The 21736-nt window shown below is 43.5% G+C and overlaps 1 protein-coding gene across 2 annotated transcripts in view; it reads left to right on the top strand.

Annotated features, from left to right (window-relative positions):
* Positions 1-21736, top strand: part of USP30 (ubiquitin specific peptidase 30) — an 811144-nt gene that overhangs the window by 363481 nt on the left and 425927 nt on the right. For both annotated transcript variants that reach the window (XM_044068521.1, XM_044068522.1), the window contains exon 7: positions 16955-17049. In XM_044068521.1, the coding sequence (XP_043924456.1) occupies positions 16955-17049 (95 nt within the window). The remainder of the gene's footprint in view (positions 1-16954; positions 17050-21736) is intronic.

Below are 21736 nucleotides of genomic sequence, written 5' to 3'. Positions count from 1 at the left end.
TGGTACATAAGCAAGGAGGCACACATTCCTACCCCCTCTGCAGACAAGCCATGACTTTGTGGAACACAGCATTGACTTATCAAGTATACCTGCAAGCACAATTCCTGCCAGGAAAGACAAATACCTTGGCAGACGAACTAAGCAGAAACCTCATGGATCCTCACAAGTGGAAACTAGATCCACAAATCTTCATATTGATAACAGGGAAATGGGGATGCCCAGACATAGATCTATTTGCCTCCCCTCACAACTGCCAGCTACAGAGATTCTGCACTCGGACTTATCACGAACAAGCATGGAAAGTGGACACCCTTTCATTCAGCTGGAAAGCCCTCACAGTATATACCTTCCCTCCTCTGCCTGTCTTCCCCAAGGTACTCCTAAAGGTCAGACAAGAGAAGCCAAAAATTATCCTGATTGCCCCAGAACATGCCAGCACTGGTACCCAATCCTAAAGAGTTTGTCTCAAGGCCCAGCCTGAACATTACCTCAAAGTCCTCATTTGCTGACCCAGCAAAACAATCGGATCCTACACAGCCAACTCAGAACCCTAAATCTGGCTGCATGGCAGATAATGTAACCATTCAGAACACACCTCTCTCTAAAGCAGTTATGGATGTTATTTTGGAGGCCAGGAGGCCCAGCACCAGAAAATCTTATGCAGAAAAATGGAAGAGATTCTGTGCTTGGAACCAGGCACAAGGAATTGACATGCTTGTACCAAACATTCCTCAGATTTTACAGCACCTAACTGATATGCTGGACAAAGGCCTATCCTTCTCATCAATTAAGATTCATGCCTCTGCCATTTCAGCTCATTACAAGACGGACCCACCTAGCCGCGGTGGTGGTGCTGCGGTAGCTTTGTCGCCTCACAGTAAGACGCTGACCTGTTCGACTCTCAGCTAGAGCGTCTTCTGCGTGGAGACATGCATGAATGGGCGTACCTTCGTTGAAGGTTGTGTGTTAGGGCTAGCAACTCAGCACGTAAAAATCAACTGCCAATCATTAGCGGACCGGAGTTCCGCTGTGGCGACCCCTAACTGGGAAAAGCCGAAAGACACAACAACAACAATACGGACCCACCTATTTTTTCTCATCCACTGCTAAGGCAGTATCTCAGAGGGGCCAAAAACACAAGACCTCCAAGGAGAGCTCCAATACCAGCATGGGACCTCAATTTTGTCTTGGAAAAACTCACACTGCCTCCTTTTGAGCCACCCAATACAGCTGAGATAAAATACTTATCATGGAAAACAGCTCTTCTCCTAGCAATAACTTCAGCAAGAAGAGTCTCAGCGTTACATGCACTAATGGCTGTGGAACCTTTTATTATTTTCCATCCTGACAGGGTTTCTCCAAGAACAAACCCAACATTTATGCCTAAGGTAGTGTCCAGTGTGGCTCTTAACCAAACCATACATTTGCCTACCTTTTATGCAAACCCACAGAATAAGGGGGAGAGACTTCTGCATTCTTTGGACATACACACACAGCTACGCTTTTACTTGGACAAAACTAAAGATTTCAGAAAGACTGAGCAACTCTTAGTGGCATATGCTGCAGGATCGCAAGGAAAAGCTATTTCAAAGCAGACTATTTCAAAATGGATAGGGCACTGCATTCGTTTCTGCTATTCACAACATGGCAAATCAGTGCCTAAGGGCATTAGGCCACATTCTACCAGAGCAGCAGCCACTTCAGCAGCCGTCCTCAGAGGAGTACCAACCAAGGACATTTTGGCAGCTGCAACCTGGTCTTCAGTGCACACTTTTACCAAGCACTACTACTTACCTCTTTACTCTAAATCCAGAGCAGGCTTTGCCACTGCAGTTCTGCAGGGCCTCATAGCCACTCCTAATTCTATTTAGGCCCAGCCACCCAACCTCAGCTTTGGGATTCAACCCAAGTGTAATGACTGCAACAGTGAAACATGATGAACATAGTATAGATGTTCGAGTGTATTCACTGTTGTAGTCCAGGTTACCCTCCCACCATCCCCCTTTCATTGCTGGGACTTATCTGTACTTCTCTATTCTATACAACCTATGTGGTGTATTTGCTTGTAGATGAAGGTTATGTGCATGCTTTTGTATGATCAGAAATGTTTAGCCTACCCTTTTGGGGCACCTGACATCTGGGGCAAGAAAAACTGAAGAAAATGGCGTCGGCTGCATCTTTTATACCCCTGGCGCACTGACGTCAGGGAAGAGGCGACAGCAACCGACACCGGACCAGGACTTTGGAATTCAGGCCGACTGCGGGTAGCCTGCCAGCAGGATAACCCAAGTGTAATGACTGCAACAGTGAGTACACTCGAACATCTACATTTATGGAAGGTACACAACTGTACTTTCTCTCTCTTCTAAGTATCAGGGCTATTCAACCTGTCCCAGCAGAAGAAAGGGGAAAAGGTTTTTACTCAAGACTTTTCCTGGTACCCAGAAAAGACAGCTCCTGGTGTCCTATCCTGGACCTCTCTATTCTAAACACCTTTTTGGTAATCCCAAAATTCAGAATGCTAACACTTCAACAGCTGCTTCCTGTGCTAGACAAAGATGCCTGGTTGGCAACCTTAGACTTAAAGGAAGCTTACCTGCACATTCCAATAAGGGAATCTTTCATGAAATACCTATGCTTCAGAGCAGGCTCCATGCACCATCAGTTCTCTGCACTTCCCTTTGGCTTATCTACTGTGCCCAGGGTATTCGCAAAGAGCCTAGCTCCAGTGATTGCATTTTGCAGGCAAAGAAATATTCAGATATACCCATGCCTGGACGATTGTCTAATTCAGGCAGAAAGCCAGGTGATGCTATTAAAACAGCTGGCATTTGTAAAGAAACGTCTAACCTCACTGGGGTACACCATAAACGAAAAGAAATCTCATCTAGTACACTGCCAACAAATTGTATTCCTGGGAGCAAGCTTGAACACAACTTCCCAGATGGCTTACCTCACGCCAGAGAAACACGTTTATTTGACAGCCTACTTCAAACTACTGGCCACAAAGACCCAGCTATCTGCAAGGAAAATCCTGCAAGCCCTGGGGTTCATGGCCTCTTGCATTCTACTAATTCCATATGCAAGACTGCATATGAGGAAACTACAGTGGTAACTAAAAAGCCTATGGTGTCAACATTCTCAGGACCTGGAGTCAATGATTCCTATCATTCCTTGTATAAAGACAGAGTTCCTTTGGTGGGCAGAGGCCTGCTGACACAACAAGGGGCTCACATTCACTCTACCCCCTGCCCCCCAAATCCTAACAACAGACGCATCAGACTATGCATGCGGGGCTCACTTGGCAGGGCAGTGCATTCAGTGCAAATGGAACCCGTGTCAGATACACCTGCATATCAATCAAAAAAAAAATGTTAGCTGTACAGAATTCCCTGATAGCCTTCAAGGACCACATTCTTCCAGGACAATTATTGGTAAAGACAGACAACACCACTGTTATGTGGTACATAAACAAGCAGGGGGGAACCCACTCGTACCCTCTCTGCAGACTAGCCATGGCTCTGTGGAACACAGCCTTGAGCTACCAAGTGCACCTACAAGCTCAGTTCCTGCCAGGCAAGCTAAACTCACTGGCAGATGACCTAAGCAGAAATCTCATGAACCCATACGAGTGGAAACTGGAACCAAAGATATTCAACCTTTTGAGAAACAAATGGGGGAATCCAGAGATTGACCTGTTTGCCTCCCCTTAGAACTACCAATTGGACAAATTCTGCACAAGGGCTTCCCACAGTCAAGCTTGGAAAGTGGATGCCCTGTCCTTCACCTGGGAAAGCCTCTCAGTTTATGCCTTTCACCCTCTGCCTCTCCTCTCGAAAGTTCTACTAAAGATCAAACAGGACAAACCAAGGACAATACTGATTGCACCAGACTGGCCACGCCAGCACTGGTGTACCCCCTCTTGCGCAGTATGTCACTGCTGGAACCATGGCACCTGCCTCAGACCCCTTCCCTGCTGTCCCAGCAGGAGGGCCAGATTCTGCACCCTCAGCTTCAAACCCTGAACCTTGCAGCCTGGCTAATTCCTTGAGATCTCCAATAGCATCCCTCAGTAAGCAGGTGCTAGATGCCATTCTGGAGGCAAGGAGGCCTAGTACTAGAAAATCCTATGCTGAAAAGTGGAAAAGATACTGTTCCTGGAGCCAGACTCAGGGGATGGGCACAACGGTGACCAGCTTACCGCATATTCTTCAGTACTTAACAGAGATGCTCCACAAGGGCCTTTTCTTCTTGTCAGTTAAAATTCATGCCTCTGCCATTTCAGCAGATTATAATACTGAACCACCCCTCTTCTCTCACCCCCTGCTAAAGTAATTCCTCAGAGAGGCCAAAAATTTAAGACCACTCAGGAGAGCCCCTACTCCAGCCTGGGACCTTAACTTTGTATTGGAAAAGCTCACTATACCTCCTTTTGAGCCAGCTGCAACTGCAGAGTTGAAATTCCTTTCCTGGAAAACAGCATTCCTTCTAGCCATCACTTCAGCAAGAAGAGTATCTGAATTACATTACAGGCCCTCATGGCAGTGGAGCCCTTCATTATCTTCCATGCAGACAGGGTGACTCTCAGGACCAATCCTTCCTTTATGCCCAAGGAGGTGTCTAGTGTGGCCCTTAATCAGTCCCATTCATTTGCCTACTTTTTTCCATCAATCACAGAACAAAGGAGAACGAATACTGCACTCTTTGGACCTGCACAGACAACTTAGATTTTATTTGGACAGGACTAAGCCTCTCAGAAAATCTGAACAGCTGCTAGTTGGCTTTGCTGCAGGGGCAGAGAGGAAGGCCATTTCAAAGCAAACCATTTCTAAGTGGATAGCCCATTGCATTTATTTCTGCTGTAACCACCATGGAAAACCTACCGCACAGGGGATAAGATCACATTCCACCAGGGCTGCATCTACCTATACAGCATTTCTCAGAGATGTCCCTACCAGCGACATCCTAGAAGCTGCTACCTGGAGCTCTGTACATACCTTCACCAAGCATTACCACATGCCTATTTTTTCTAAATCTAGAGCTGGTTTTGCCACTGCAGTCTTGCAGGACTTAATAGCTGGTCCTAATGCTCTCTAACTTCCTCCTCCCTTCCTTAGCTTTGGGAATCAACCCAAATGTAATGACTGCAACAGTGAAACACGAAGAATATAGTACAGTTGTGTACACTTACCATAAATGTCGATGTTCGAGTGTATTCACTGTTGCAGTCCTGGTTACCCTCCCTCCAGCCCCCTGACTTCTCTTGGCTATACCTTTCTTCTTGTTTAGTGTATTTCAGCTTTCTGGTGTATTTGCTTTTTGTTGGAGGTGTAACCTAACATATAATTGCTTCCCATTATGTGGGCACCTGATATCTGGGGCAAGAAAAACTGAAATAATGGTGTCGGCTGCATATTTTATACCCCTGATGACCTGATGTCATGGAAGAAGACAGCATCCAATGCAGGGATCCAAGACTTTGATATTCGGGCCGGCTGAGGGCTACCTGCAAGCAGATAACCCAAATGTAATGACTGCAACAATGAATACACATAAACATCTACATTTATGGTAAGTGTACACAACTGTACTTTCCCTCTCTTCCTTATTAGTCTCTTGTCTCATTCTTGGTATCCATCTAATGTGGGTAGCAGTCTGATATCATGTGACTCATTAATGCAAGTCCTGGAATAGAGAGCCTGAATAATTGAAAATGTTGATTTACATAGTATACTAAGTCCGAGATTATTGTTTCTTGGAATATTCCCTTTTCTCTGAGCTATGGCGATTATGTAGTTTATATAGATAAGTTCGAGGGCATGCCCTCATTTGGAGGGTGCAATTGGGATTTGCCCCTTCCTAAAAAAAAAGAACTTTAAAGGAGACCAGCTATGTTTACCATTCACTGTTCTCCTGTTTTTGCAGGGTTTTCTTTTTTTGCAAGTATGGACCTTGCAATAATAAGCCTCAGAATTATAGTAGGAGCCTTTTGCTGCTTTCCCCACTCTGTCCTTACTCCTTGCCATAGTGGCATTGTGTCTTTTTCTATTGTAAAGCTATCATTTAATACCTTTACCATAGTATTGCTATCCCATTTTGCATAGCATAGTCAGGGTGGTAGTTCCCTTTCTTCTTAAGTAGTTTGTTTTCGTTATGGATGTCTTCAGCCATTTCTTTTCTTCTTATGCCATAACTGCCCTTGCCATCCTTGCTACCTTTCTACTGGATTCTTATTCCGTGCCTCTTCATGTCCTCTTGAGGTATTATAAGCATTCTTTTTAGATCTAATTGCTGGTGTCAGATTGCTGCGTAGTCAAATCTGTAATTTTCTTTTTGGGTTGGGACAGTGTACTGTTTCTACCACTGTCACTTTGTGAGCCTGATGCTGAGTTTCATGAGGGGAAATGACAAAGACAGTGAAACTACATACTGTGACCCTTGACAACTGATATTTTGTTATTACTCCAAGCCCTATAATTCCAGTTAGGAAATTGCCATATTGTTAAGCAGCAATAGTGATAGTGGGAGTTCTGGTACATTTCCTGCCTTGAAGAGGAAGATATGTAAGTTGCAAGGTGGTAGGTCAACTTATTGGTCACAAAAACATAAAAAATGTACATTCTTAGACTAAAGACAGTATTTGATAGATATATGGCTAAAAAAAGATGGACATATTATGATTAGAGCAGAGTATATTTTAGTGTTTGGTGTTTTGTTCCACCTTTCTTTTTGGTTGCTGAATTTAAATTAGAGATGTTTTTCAATACATGGTAGCCTGACACAAATATGCATATTTATAACCTGTAGACGCACACAAATATATTACCTGGTTAAACATACTAAGATTAGTTTTATTATATGTATAAAATAAGTCAACATAGAGTTGTGCTTCCATGAACTACTTTGTTACAATCACTGTTATCACTCTCACTCTACTTGTTTTCTGAGTATCTATTTTAATTATGTAGATATGATACCCAGGTTATACAGACATGATAAGTCTGCACATGATTACTGAACTGCCTCATAACCTGTGTATGTATTTTACATGACTTCTTATTAACCATTATATTCCTCATTGTTTACATTTGTTCTGCTCTGTTTGTCTAAACTTTGTTTTTGAGTGTTTTTCTTCCTGATTTGATATTCAGCTGAGTTTATAAGACCATGTAATTTTTTATATTATTGCTGTTTTTAATATTACGTCTATAATGTCATGAGCGGAACCTGAAATTGTGGTTAGTGGATTAGTGTTCTACCCTAGTAAGTAGATGCAGGTAATTAAAGAAAAATATAAATAAATCTGTCAGTGATAGCACACATATAAGTAATAATTTTAGAAGGAACTGGATCTTTACCCTTTTCTTAGATATTACTTCCTTCCTTGCCTCTGTAAGAATTCATAAAAAAAGATTGAGTGTGGGGAGTAGTCCAAAGACACTTCTGTGTCAAGATCCACTTCTTGTGTGAAGCTAGAGAGGCTTTATAAACTGTTAATAATTCATTAGCCTGTTAAATGTGAATACATAAACAGATCAGTACATTTGTTCTGTCCCGCCTTTTGTATACTAGAAATTTCAAATACACCATCTTTTGTAATGAATTTGACTTTGGGATATTAAGAAAAATAAGGCTTAATAGGTTCATAGGTAGGTACTAGGCTACCTGCCCAAAGGCATTTTTAAGCCTAGCCAGAATGGTGTTGGCTTTCGCCGCCCCCCTTAGATTAGTTCCCTGTGCCTCTGTCCAGCAGAGCCACTGAAGTGATCCCCGGGGTAAACTTCCTGTTTCCCACCCACTCATCAAGGTTTCTTTTGAAGAGTGTTAGTGAGGAGCTCTGTCTAATGTTGATTGGAATCTTGTTCCAGAGCATGGGAAGTCTCTGGGACAGGAATCTATCCCTCCAGCACGTCCTATTTATTGTTGTGGTGAGGTCTTGATCCCTAGATCGTGTGGCTCGAGGGGATATGTTTTTTTTTAGGTGGAGCATGTCCATCAATTCTGGGTTGGACATGGCCTTGTATGTCAGGCAGAGATCACCTCAGAGTAGACGGTATGCAACCGAGTACAGCTGGAGTTTCTTCAGTCGAGCTGCATAGGGCATCTGTTTGAGGCCAGTGATCCTCTTGGTGAGGTACTTCTGTGGTCTTTCCAGCGGTTGCAGGTGTCTTGTAAGGTACATCCCAAATGGGGCATTGTACTCTATGATGGGTCTAATGAGTGATGTGTAGAGAGGCACAATGACCTCTTTTGATCTGGATACAAACCCTTTTGTGATTAGGTGGGCCATATAGAAGGATTTTCTAACCACTTTGGCAATGTGATTATCAAAGGAGAGATTACTATCTACTTGGGTCCTCAGATCCCTTATTTCATCTTCCGTATTTAGGGGGCTACCACCTATGTGGTAATTTGTGGGTACTTTGTTTTTTCCAAAGGGGATGACTATGCACTTTTTGGCATTTAACTTGAGGCCATGGTTTTGACACCAGGTATCTGTCTCAGTGAGACCCTTTTGGAGGATGTCTGTGTCAGCAGGAGAATCAATTATAGCCCCTAGTTTGCAGTCGTCTGCGAACTTGGTCACCCATAGTCCTCCTGTGCTTGCCTGTACTTCTGAGAAGTGTATGCCGAACAGGAGGGGTCTTAGAACTGAGCCCTGGGGAACGCCACTTGTAACCGGTTTAGAGTCAGACCTAGCTCCTGCAGCTCTTACCATGTGGGTACTGTCTGTAAGCCAGTTGGCAACCCATCTCCTGATGTAGGGGGTTATGTTCAGGCTGGTGAGCTTGTCTATAATATCAGAATGGGGAATGGTGTCGAAGGCCTTTGTAAGGTCTAGGTAAGCTGTGTGGACCACCTATCCCTCTTCTATAGCCTTGATAACTGTCTCAAAGAAGTCCACCAGGTTTAGGAGGCATGATCTGCCCTTAACAAAGCCAAACTGGGTAGGGTCCAGTGTTTGGAGGTTCCCAATGTCTCTGTTAATAAGATCCATGATGATACACTCCATAGCCTTGCAGACCAAGTTAGTCAGGCTGATAGGGTGATAGTTCCCGGGGTCTGTTGTGGCTCCACCTTTGTGGAGCGGAATAACCGTTGATGTGCGCCACTCTATGGGCGCGTAGCCTGTGGAGAGGCTGAGTTTGAACAGTGTGTTTAGGTGAGGGGTTAGTTCATCTTTGAGCTTATGTAGGATGCAGCCTGGGACACCGTCCGGTGCCATTGATGCTGTGTTTTTGGCTTTGAAGAGGGCTGTTTTAACTTGAGTGTCTGTGATTTCAGGGGCACTACATTCTTCTGGTATTGTTATGGGCCCTTTTGTGGGTGAGTGGGGGGTGAAGTTTGCACTGAACCTGTCTGCCAAGATGTTGGCGATATCGGTCGGTTCAGTGTATTTTGTGCCATTCTGCACTAACTCCAAGCAGATCTGGGAATTGCCACTTAGATTCTTGACATAGCTAAAGAATGCCTTGTGGTTATCTTTGGAGTCCTTGGCAATTTTTCTTTCAAAGCTAGCCTTGGATGATTTTATGAGGGATCGTAGTTTCTTGCTGATACTGATCAGGGATGTCTTCCCCTCTTGGGATTTTACTCTTTTCTGTACTAGTTTCCTCCTTCTGTTGTATAGCTTGTTTATGGCAGGGGTCCACCAGACTGGTTTCCTTTTCTTGGAGGAGTGAGTCTTGGTTTTGCTTGGGAAAGCACAATCCGTGCATTCTTGTAGGTGCCCGTAGAGTGCATTAGTAAAGGATTATGCAGCTTGGGCAGCGTTATACTTTAGCATGGGGGATTTGAAACTTTCCACCTCGGTCTTAAGTAACGTGAAGTTTGCTTTTGAAAAGTTTTTCACAGTGGTTTCTTTGACCAGGGGTGGGGGAGGAATGTGGATATCCAGAGTGATTATTTTATGGTCATATCTAACCAGCGAGGGGGTTGACCTCCGGTGTGGAACACTGGTAGCCCATGTTGGTGATGACCAGGTCCAATATGTTGTCACTTCTGGTGGAGGTGTTGACCAGTTGATCCAGAGCATTTGAGTTTATAAATTCTAGGAAACATTGGGCAAGGGAATTAGTACTTGAGTAGATGTTCATCGTGCATACAGCTGCAGTCATAACAGATGGGGTTCTTCTGCCGTCAGGCGGGTCCTCAGTTGGCCGAATTCCAAAGTCTAGGTCCGGCGTCGGTTGTCGTCGCTTCTTCCCTGACGTCAGTGCGACAGGGGTATAAAGGAACCAGCCGACGCCATTTTCTTCAGTCTTTCTTGCCGCGCGGTGCCCGAAGCAGAAGCAGTTCGCAAGTGCCGGTCGGCCAGCTCCTGAGATTACGAAAATTTGGAAACTGAAGTCTTCTTAAAAGCTAAGTACAAACTTTTCTTGCCTCAGACCGATGTCAGACAAAGTTAATAATTGTATTTCTTGAGGGAAGCAAATACCGCATAAGGATTTCCATTCCCTCTGTATACCTTGTTTAGGCCCAGACCACGACGTCTCGGTCTGTCGCTTTTGTGCTACATTCAACAAACGCACTATTAAGCATCGGGCGGAGTTCGCCCAGCATTATTTTGGGAAAGCATTTAACTATACTATGTCGTCGGATACTGCGACTCCGGTTTTGTCTAAAAAACGCAAAGACAAGGACCGACATACAAGGTCCACGGCCTCTACCGACACCATGCCAAAGCCGACTTCACGTGGTCCGGTTCTCAGCGAGGCGCCTACGCAGCCCCTGACTACCGACGACACTTCTTTGACAGTGTCTTCTGTGCCCGAGGTCGCAGGCTCCTCGGCCCACACCCCGACTACAGATACTGAAGCCACTCTTGGCGTTGAAACTCAGAATGTGGACAGGTCCACCTCCACTCAAGGTGTTTTCAGACCTTCCTCTTCTTTCTCCATCAAGGCTTTCACAAAGTCTAAAGCTACCATGCACTCTAAGAGACCAGCTACACAGGGCCCATCTCCAGGCCCCATGCCTAAGAAACAGATGCTTAAAATGGCTGAGGATTTAATTACTCTTATCAGAGGTTCTCAGCCTCCTCCGGACAAAAGGCCCAGAGTGGAGGAAGATTCCCCCTCATCTGATCAGGGCTCCATTATTTCAGAGCACTCTGATGATCAGGAACATTCTTACTCCCCTTTTGAAGACTCTGATGCGGAGGAGTCCATCCCTTCTGTATCCCCCCTCAGGATTACTCATTTGGGGAAACTTTGCATACCTTAAGAGAACACTTCCACTGGGAAGGCCAGGATTATTCAGATTCCAAGAAAAGGCTCAGGGAATTTCTCTTGCTACCTCAGCACAGGCCTCTGGCTATACCTCCTGTCTTGGACATTCTAGATGATGTTTACTCAGAGGCCTGCCTTAACCCGGACTCTCTACCTCCAGCTCCAGTTAAGCCTGACAGGTACTACAGGGTTCCTGACTCACACCAATTTCTATACAAAAGCCATGCTGCTGACCCAGAAACCATCTCACAGGGCCCCAAGGGAGTTAAGGCCTCCATTGCTAAAAATCCATTGGCTTCCGAGAGAGATTCCAGATCCTTAGAAAGGTGGGGAAAAAAGGTATATACCTCGGCTACCTTATCCATGAGGGCCTTAAACTGTCAGTTTCATATGCTAAAATACCAGCAGTTTTTGTTATCACAATTGAAAAGTAAAATGTCACAACCTGAACAACCAGACTTGAAGGAGTTGCAGGATTTGATGCATAGTGCAGAACAAGTGGGTAAGCATACCTTACAATGTGGTTTTGATGCTCTAGAGGCCTCATGTAGAGCTGCTGTTACAGGATCAGTCATACGTAGGCATGCCTGGCTCAAGGAACAAGCCTTGCCTGATTATGTCAAAGCTAAATTACTAGACGCCCCTCTTCAAAAGGATGTACTATTTGGTGCTAATGCTGAGGAGGTATTAAGGAAAATGGAGGAAAAGGCTAAATCAATGCAAACTGTGAAAGAATTTCTACAGGTTCAACCCCCACGTTTCAGTAGAAATTGGCCTTCCAAAAACTGGTCCATTCCTGCCACAGACAGACCCCAAAGAGGCAGATACAGGCGCCCGAGGGGCAGAGGACAAGCCCAAGGATCGTTTAGAGGCAGACAATGGCAAGCTCCTACACAAAGAGGTGGTGAGGACAACTCGCAGTCTTTCAGAAAGCAAACCCAATGACTTTCCCCTTTGCATGCCAACCAGGTCTCAAATGGCAGCCCCTTTAGGAGGAAAGCTGGCATTATTTTCAAACAATTGGCATATGGTCACAAAGGACAAATGGATCCTGGACATTATAAAGAGAGGCTACAAATTCCATTTTCACACCCTTCCAAAAATGAGAGGCATGCCAAACCTGCCACACAATCAAAGGGCAGAGGCACAAAGGCAAATTACAGATCTCATAAACATGAAAGCTATTCAAGAGGTACCTACGCACGAACAAGGTCAAGGTTTTTATTCCAGGCTATTTCTGGTGCCAAGGAAGGGAAAAGATTGGAGACCTATTTTGGATCTATCCATCCTAAACACATTTCTACTTGTACCAAAATTCAAGATGCTCACTCTACAGCAACTTCTTCCCATGCTGGGCAAGGAGTCTTGGCTGGTAACATTGGACCTCAAGGAGGCATACCTGCATGTCCCAATCAGACAAAATTGCAGAAGGTACCTCAGATTTCTTGCAGGTTCAACTCATTATCAATTCTCTGCATTGCCCTTTGGCTTATCTACTGCACCCAGAGTATTCACGAAATGCCTGGCATCAGTAATTGCCTACTGCAGACTTCAAGGGATACAAATATACCCCTATTTGGACGACTGCCTGATCCAAGCGGACAGCAAGCACATTCTTCTGAAACATCTGGCTTGTGTAATAATGTTATTGAACTCTCTGGGATACACAGTCAACAAAAAGAAATCAAGACTAATACCCTCTCGGAAGATAATTTTCCTGGGTGCCAAATTGGACACAAACACCCAGATGGCCTACCTCACGCCAGAGAAGCAGGGGCAACTAATTCAATACTTCAGAACACTAGCAAATTGCACCAGGCTGACTGCAAGGAAAATCCTGCAGGCTCTGGGATTCATGGCATCTTGCATCTTATTAATCCCATGTGCAAAGCTGCATATGAGGAAACTACAATGGTACCTGAAAAACATATGGTCTCAACACAGCCACAGTTTGGAAACAATAATACCACTAATTCCATGTCTGCAAAAGGAATTTCTGTGGTGGGCTCAAGCATGTCAAACAAACACAGGTCTTCCATTCAGCAAGCCTCAAGCAAATCAAGTCATCACAACAGACGCCTCGGACTACGCCTGGAGGGTGCACATGACAGATCGGTGCATTCAGGGCAAATGGTCCCAAAAAGAAAAGCACCTTCACATCAATCAAAAAGAAATGCTAGCAGTAATAAATGCTATTATAGCTTTCAAGGACCTTCTACAACCAGGTCAACTATTGATAAGAACGGACAACACCACAGTTATGTGGTACATAAACAAACAGGGAGGAACACATTCTTACCCCCTATGCAGACTGGCCATGTCACTTTGGAACATGGCCATGGACTTGCAAATGGAACTACAAGCACAGTACTTGCCAGGCAAGGAAAACACGCTGGCAGACAACCTAAGCAGGAATATGACAGATCCACACGAATGGAAATTGCATCCAAAAGTTTTTACAGAAATAATCCAAGAATGGGGAAGGCCAGACATAGATCTCTTTGCCTCCCACAAGAATCATCAATTGACAAAATTCTGCTCAAGGATCTCACATCCAAAGGCCTGGAGAGTGGACGCTCTCTCTTTCAGTTGGAAATCAATGACAGTTTATGCCTTCCCACCTCTTCCTCTGCTGCCCAAAGTTTTATTAAAGACCAGAGCAGACAGACCAAAGATGATTCTCATTGCTCCAGACTGGCCAAGGCAACACTGGTACCCACTCCTGAGGAGCCTGACACATTCCCCACCATGGACCCTGCCTCTAATGTCTCTTCTTCTGACTCAGCACAGTTTCAAAACTCTTCACAGCCAGCTAAAAACACTGAATCTAGCCGCATTAAATATTCCTTAGCATCACAACAGGCCCTACTCTCCAAGGAGGTGCAGGATGTCATTTTGGAGGCCAGAAGGCCGTCAACTAGAAAAGCTTACTCCGCAAAATGGAAACGTTTTTGTGTCTGGAATGAGAAAAAGGGCTAGGATCCTGGAAAACTGAATTTACCTCAAATACTACAATATTTGGCTGAACTGCTAAGCAGTGGACTTTCTTTCTCCTCCATCAAAATCCATGCCTCAGCCATTTCTGCAGAATACAACACTGATCCACCTTTATTCTCTCACCCTCTCTTAAGACAGTTCCTCAGAGGGGCTAAGAATTTAAGGCCTCCAAGGAAACAACCAATACCTGCTTGGGATCTTAATTTCATTCTGGAAAAACTGACCTTGCCTCCCTTTGAGCCAGCTGCCTCATCAGATTTGCAATATTTGTCCTGGAAAACAGCTTTCCTTCTGGCTATCACCTCAGCTCGTAGAGTTTCAGAACTACAGGCTCTCATGGCTGTCCAGCCTTTTATCATCTTCCATCAGGACAGAGTCTCATTACGAACCAACCCGTCCTTTATGCTTAAAGTGGTATCCAGGGTAGCTTTATATCAGGCCATACATTTACCTACTTTTTATCCTAATCCTCGAAACAAAGGGGAGAGATTACTACATTCCTTGGACATCCACAGACAACTGCGTTATTATTTGGACAGAACAAAGCCTTTCAGAAAATCAGAACAGCTCTTTGTGGCCTATGCGGTAGGAGCTCAAGGAAAGCCAATTTCCAAACAGACAATCTCAAAATGGATAGCCCACTGCATACGCTTTTGCTATTCCTTTCATGGCAAAACTGTTCCTACAGGCAATAGAACTCATTCCACCAGGGCCACAGCCACCTCTGCAGCCTTCCTCAGAGGAGTTCCTACCAAGGATATATTGGAAGCAGCCACTTGGAGTTCTGTGCATACCTTCTCCAAGCACTACAATCTACCATTATACTCCAAATCTAGAGCAGGCTTTGCCACTGCAGTCTTGCAGGGCATTTTGGCTCCTCCTAGTTCCAACTAGTGCCTACCACGCCTTTCTTAGCTTTGGGATTCTACCCATCTGTTATGACTGCAGCTGTATGCACGATGAACATAGTACAGTTTTGTACCTACCATAAATGTAGATGTTCGAGTGCTAATACAGCTGCAGTCCAGGTTTCCCTCCCTCCTTCCCCTCTTGGGACAGGCCTATAGGCTAACATATCCTCATACAACCTGATTGGGGTATTCATTTATGATGTATTCGCTTGCAACTACTGTATTTTGATTATATTGCACTGCATTACCACACATATTTATGTATTGCCTTCCTTCTGGGGGCACCTGACATCTGGGGCAAGAAAAACTGAAGAAAATGGCGTTGGCTGGTTCCTTTATACCCCTGTCGCACTGACGTCAGGGAAGAAGCGACGACAACCGACGTCGGACCTAGACTTTGGAATTCGGACGACCGAGGACCCGCCTGACGGCAGGAGAACCCCATCTGTTATGACTGCAGCTGTATTAGCACTCGAACATCTACATTTATGGTAGGTACAAAACTGTACTTTCTCCCAGTTAATGTTTGGGTAATTGAAATCACCCAATATCAAGATGTTTGGTAGGACCTTTATGTTTCCAGAAATGCGGAATGGGGGTCCTGGGACATGGTGGGTGATCTGTAGCAAGCTACAATTTGAATTGCAGTTTTGCCCGTTGTTAGTTGCACGTGGATGATCTCTGAAGCATCATGCTGTGCCACTAACCTGGAGGTGTGGGTATCCTTGATGAATATGGGTATGCCCCTGGCTTTTGTATTTCGGTCCGGGTTTTGTGGCTGAAATGTATGGTATGAGTTGTAGCCTGGTAGTGCTGGGGTGCTCCCTGGAGCCTTAAACCAGGTTTCTGTTACTGCACATATATCAATTTTCTCCATAGTTAGGAGTGCCTAAGACCTTTACTTAGTAGATTCTTAGGTATATTACTGAAAGGCCGGGCTTATTGCTTTTTCCTGGATTACATGACTGAAAAAAAAAAAAAGGTTAGACTGTATTAAATATTGTACCCATTTTGACTCTGTTTACTGCTGCCTGTATTTCTTTGCTTTGCTGTTAATTTCTGTTGTGGTGTTTCTCCAGTTTTTGTATAGGTGAGTCTGGGGCATGTAGTCTTCTAGTCAGACACTTGATGTAGATTGATGATCACCTTTGCATTGCCTTAGGAATAAGTTAAATCACTGACAGAAGTGGAAAACTAAAAAGAGGACGTGTTTTCAAATGTTTTAAGAATTCCCAAATACTAATTCCAATAAGCCAGATTTATGAGACTTAACTGTGAAATATTATGCTGTGTTAAGAGTGCTACTGCTTGTCCAATGTCTGGCATTTCACTCATATGTGTATTTATTTTCCCAATAGTAATAGTACTGCTTGTACTGGGATTGATATGTCCATTGGGCCAAAATTGCCTGTGATTTCCTTTTGCCTGCTAGTATTCTACACTGAATTTACTACTCATGAAGAAAAATAGACGTGTTATTCATTGGCAGGATCTGGATATTTCTGTCAAGAGATTAATCAGTCTAATGAAACCATCCATACATGGAGTACACTTTGCACATTTACTGCATATCCTATGTTATGAGGTAAAGTGTGCCTTTCACACTTACTGCGTATTGTAGGATCTTTGTGTGGAAGATATGGATGCTCACATGATGGATATGGTTATATTTTAAGCACTGTATATTAATTTGCAGATTTAATTCAATGTTATCTTACCCACTTTGATTAGTGTAACAGAAGTAGTTAATTAATGCATTTTTCTGCTTACTAAAAAGAGGCAAATTGAATGTATATATGTTGTATTTTTCTGCAGGGCCACTGCATCCATTGCCAAAGCACTGGAAATCCCAGCATCCATTCCATGGAAGACTTACAAGTATTATGGTGTGCAAATGCTGTGAACAACAGGTAAAACTGTGTAAATTGTTGCAGCAGTGGTTTAATTGTGTAACTTTTTGAATTGTTTGGATTAGATGATGTTTTTGTAACCTGTACTGCTGATAACATTGTTAATGTAATACCTTCATGGTTGGGTATTTGTGTTTTTCAGACATAGTTTATATGGCATGGGGGGGTCCTCTTCACATGGTTGACATTTCACAATGTCGACATTCATATGGCCGAGACCATATGATCAACATTTGAAATGTCGACCATGGGAAACCGGCATCTCCATACAGTGCAGAATGGAAAGATTTCCATTTCCGCACTGTAGTGCAATCTCGGAGTTGGTATATTAAAGTTACGGGAGTGTGGGGGGTGCAGGGGGGGGCAGAGCCCCCTGCCAGCATCTTTAAAGTTACACTACTAAAAACTCCTGATGTCCACCACGGCAGTAAAACTTAATAGTAGTATCCATACGATCTGAGGAAGGCTTATTTGCCGAAAGCACTTATCGGAAGACTGAGGACTGCTTATTTTATGTTATATTCTTTTTATTAAAGTTTTGATTTTACTATTAAGTTTTACTGCTGTGGTGGACATCAGGAGTTTTTAGTAGTGTTGGCCTTTTCTCTTCCTCATTGGTGTCCTTCACAGTGTAAGAAAGTTTTTTACCTAGCATCTTTAAAGTTAGTTTTTTTCAGTCTACTTGTATGTTTGACATTTCACTATGAAATGTCAATCATATAAAGTAGACCTGGCATGAGAAGGAGTGAGGAATTCTGATTATGGCAATGATTTATCTTTTGCTGCCTGGTAGAAGGGAAATATGTTAGAGTAAGTACAACTGAATTTATTATACCTAGCACAAAAAATCTCACTGCCATATGCAGCACTGTTGAAAACCCTAGCTTTGACCATAGGACATGTTGCCTTTTGGGGTCTATACCATGTAATAGACTGAATACACCTGCTGTAGCTGCGAGGGTGTCAGCAATAACTCTGGACAGGTTTGATTTTGGTTTTCAAGGGTGTAATTACTTGGATCTGTGATGTGGGTAGAGATGAGTGAGTTGTCTAGGATAAAACCTTAAAGAAAAAAGCAACATTCCGCATGGACTCACTGTTGTAATAACAGAACATGATTTTTTTTTAATCACTGTGTAGTAAATATAATAGTTAATGTGTTCTTACTTATAAGAGAGAGGCTGTTAACACAGCTAGTTACTTTGAAATCAGTAATAAAATATTCTCTTTTTATCAATATTTGATATATTTTAAAGACTATTCCACTACTTTGTCCAAATTTTGCAATCAGTCAAATTTTGTGTCACTTTAATTGTAATTCATGATTGTGCTAGATTGTGTTAGGAGCTTCATAAGTAAACATTTGCATGACTTACTTGTTTGCTTACTGTTGTCAGTGGTTGCATATCTTCATGATCTGTTTGACCGTCTCTTGAGCTCATATCCCAACCTGATTGTTCCCATTCATCAAACAAGAGTGCCCCTAAGCTTGTCAGGCTGCAATGCTAGATTCCTCTTAAGATGGCTGAAGGTAACATCTGAGACAATTTGTTACCAAGTACACCTGTATCCTTTAAGCAAGAGTGGTACTTCAGCTTGCTGATGTTGAGTTATACTGTTTACTCACTTTATATTTTGAAGTCCAAGTTTTGCCAAAACTTTGTACTGTCAGATCAAGACAGACTGTTGACAGTGCTGTATCTGAGCAGACAAGACGCTGTGAAGCCATGGGTGTTGTGCAAGGAAGTACCTTGAGTCTAGCATTAGTGGCTACACACCATACTGCATGTCAGTGGTCCGTCATCCGAAAGGTCGTAGTTGCCTAGCATATGCATGATGTTGACATTGACCATTGTATAGATCACAGACATTAAAAAAACAAGACTGTTCATTGTTATCTTGATTGCATTACTGAATTGCAGTTTTATCCTAGACAGCTTCCATTTTTGTGAAATGTAAATCTGTTGCATTTTCATTGTGTATTTGTATAGTTACTCTCCTTTAATGCATTCATAGTTGTAAATTTCTCAAGCAGTTTTTTTGGGGAAGGGTAACAGATTAGACTTGGCAACTTTACAAAGAATTAACATGTATAATATACAAACCTCTGGAATATAATTGTTATCCTACCCTCTCTCTTACTGAATTAAGAATAACAGCTTGTTTCATCCTTTTATTTTTTTGGCTTATCCCACACTGAAGGCACAAATTGTTAATCACAGGTTGCCTAATGTTGATCACATCTGCAAAATTAAACTTCAGATTTAGAGTTGATGTTCTTCGTGTTTCACTGTTGCAGTCATTACATTTGGGTTATCTGCTTGCAGTAGCCCTCAGTCGGCCTGATTAACAAAGTCTTGGGTCCTGTGTCGGTTGCTGTTCTTTCTTCCATGACGTCAGGTCGTCAGGGGTATAAAATGTGCATGGGACGCCATTACATCAGTCTTTCTTGCTGTGCGGTGCCCGAAGCAAAAGCAGTTCGCAAGTGCCGGTCGTCCAACTCATGAAATTTTCTGAAGTCTTCAACTAAAGCTAAGTACCCCATTGGGGAAACTTTTTCTTGCTCCCTACCGATGTCAGTAAAAGTTAATAATTGCATTACTTGTGGAAAGCAAATACCTCATAAAGATTTTCATTCGTACTGTATTCCTTGCCTAGGCCCTGACCAAGACATACCTTGCTGTCGGTTTTGTGCTTTATTTAATCAGCGCACTATCTGTCATCAGTATATTTTTGCCTCTAAATATTTTGGTTCTTGGTTTAATTATCCAGAAATGTCATCAGTTAGCCATCCAGTTACCGGGATTTTGAAAAACGCAAAGATAAAGACAGAGACAGGCCGACTGACGTCCAAAACTGCCGACGACCGTTCTCCTAAGCCAGTTGCCAGTACTCAGTGAGGCATTTTCGCAGCATCTGATACCCGTTACTTCTGATTTGCAGGCCTCTACTGAGACCCATTCGGAGTCCAGTATGCCGCAAGATGCTTCAGCTATGGAACCTGTGGATGCCTCTACCTTGGATGGGTCTGGAGCTGCTGTGCAGGCACCGGCTTCTGAGGGTGTATTCAAGCCTATGGACTTGCATATTAAACCGATGCCTCCTTCTTCATTTAGGCCCAAATCTCGAACCATGCCTAAAAAAAACGATGCCCAGGCCACATGCTCAGGCCTCTATGCCTAATAAACAAATGATAAGAATGGCTGAAGATCTTATAACTCTAATCAGGGGAAGCCAACCTCCCCCTTCTAAGAGACCTAGGACTGAAGTTGTTTATGAATCTTCTGACCAGGATTCTGATTTTTCTGATTCTTCTGATTATCTGAATTTGCCCTTATCTACTTATGAGGATTCTGATGCAGAGGACTCTATTCCCGCTGCTTCCCCTCCAGAGGATTTTTCTTTTGGTGAAGTCTTACATACTCTAAGGGAGCATTTCCATTGGGAAAGCCAGGATTTTTCTGATTCAAAAAAGAGGCTTAGGGATTTCTTACTCCTGCCTCAGCGTAGGCCTTTAGCTATTCCTCCTGTACTACACATTGTTGATTATGCTTTTTCGGAATCTAGTTTGGCCCCTGATTCTTTGCCTCCTACTCCCAGAAAACCTGACAGATATTACAGGGTTCCTGATTCACACAAGTTCCCTTTTAAAAATCCTATTGCGGATCGAGAGACTATTTCACAGGGACCCAAGGGCATTAAGGCTTCTACTGCTAAAAATCCTACCTCTTCTGATAAAGACTCCAGGCCGCTGGATAGATGGGGTAAGATGGTTTACACTTCTGCAACCTTGGCCATTAGAGCTTTAAATTGCCAGTTTCATATGTTAAAGTATCAGCAACATGTTATTGGATTGCTTAAACAGAAAATGATGTTGATTCCTGAATGTTCGGAAAATAAAGAATTGCAGGATTTAATGCATTCTGCTGAACAGGTTGGAAAACATACTTTGCAATGTGGATTTGATTCATTAGAGGCCTCTTGCAGGGCTGCTGTTACTGGGTCTGTGCTCAGAAGGCATGCCTACGCCTAGAGTTCCTTTGATGGGCAGAGGCCTGCCACCAAAACAAGGGACTACCATTCACACTACCCCTTGCCACCCAAACCTTAACAGATGCATCAGACTATGCATGGGGGGCTCACCTGGCAGGGAAGTGCATTCAAGGCAAATGGAACCCACGTCAAATGCACCTGCATATCAATCAAAAAGAAATGTTAGCTGTACAGAATGCTTTGACAGCCTTCAAGGACCACATTCTTCCAGGATAACTAATGGTAAAGATGGACAACACCACGGTCATGTGGTACATAAACAAGCAGGGGGGTACACACTCTTACCCCCTCTGCAGACTAGCCATGGCATTGTGGAACACAGCCTTGAGCTACCAAGTGAATCTACAAGCTCAATTCCTGCCAGGAAAACTAAATACACTTTCAGATGGACTAAGCAAAAACCTCATGTACCCACACGAGGAACCAAGAATTTTCAACATGTTGGCAAGCAAATGGGGGATCCCAGATATAGACCTGTTTGCCTCTCCCCAGAACCATCAATTGGACAAATTGTGCACAAGGATTCCTCACAAGCTAGCTTGGAAAGTGGATGCTCTATCCTTCAGCTAGAAATCCTATCAGTTTATGCCTTTCCTCCTCTGCCTCTGCTCTCCAAGGTACTACTAAAAATCAA

Source organism: Protopterus annectens, chromosome 4.part0 (genome assembly GCF_019279795.1).
Source record: "Protopterus annectens isolate FY-2018-M chromosome 4.part0, PAN1.0, whole genome shotgun sequence".
Lineage (NCBI taxonomy): Eukaryota > Metazoa > Chordata > Ceratodontiformes > Protopteridae > Protopterus > Protopterus annectens.
This window is presented reverse-complemented; position numbering and strand designations above follow the sequence as displayed.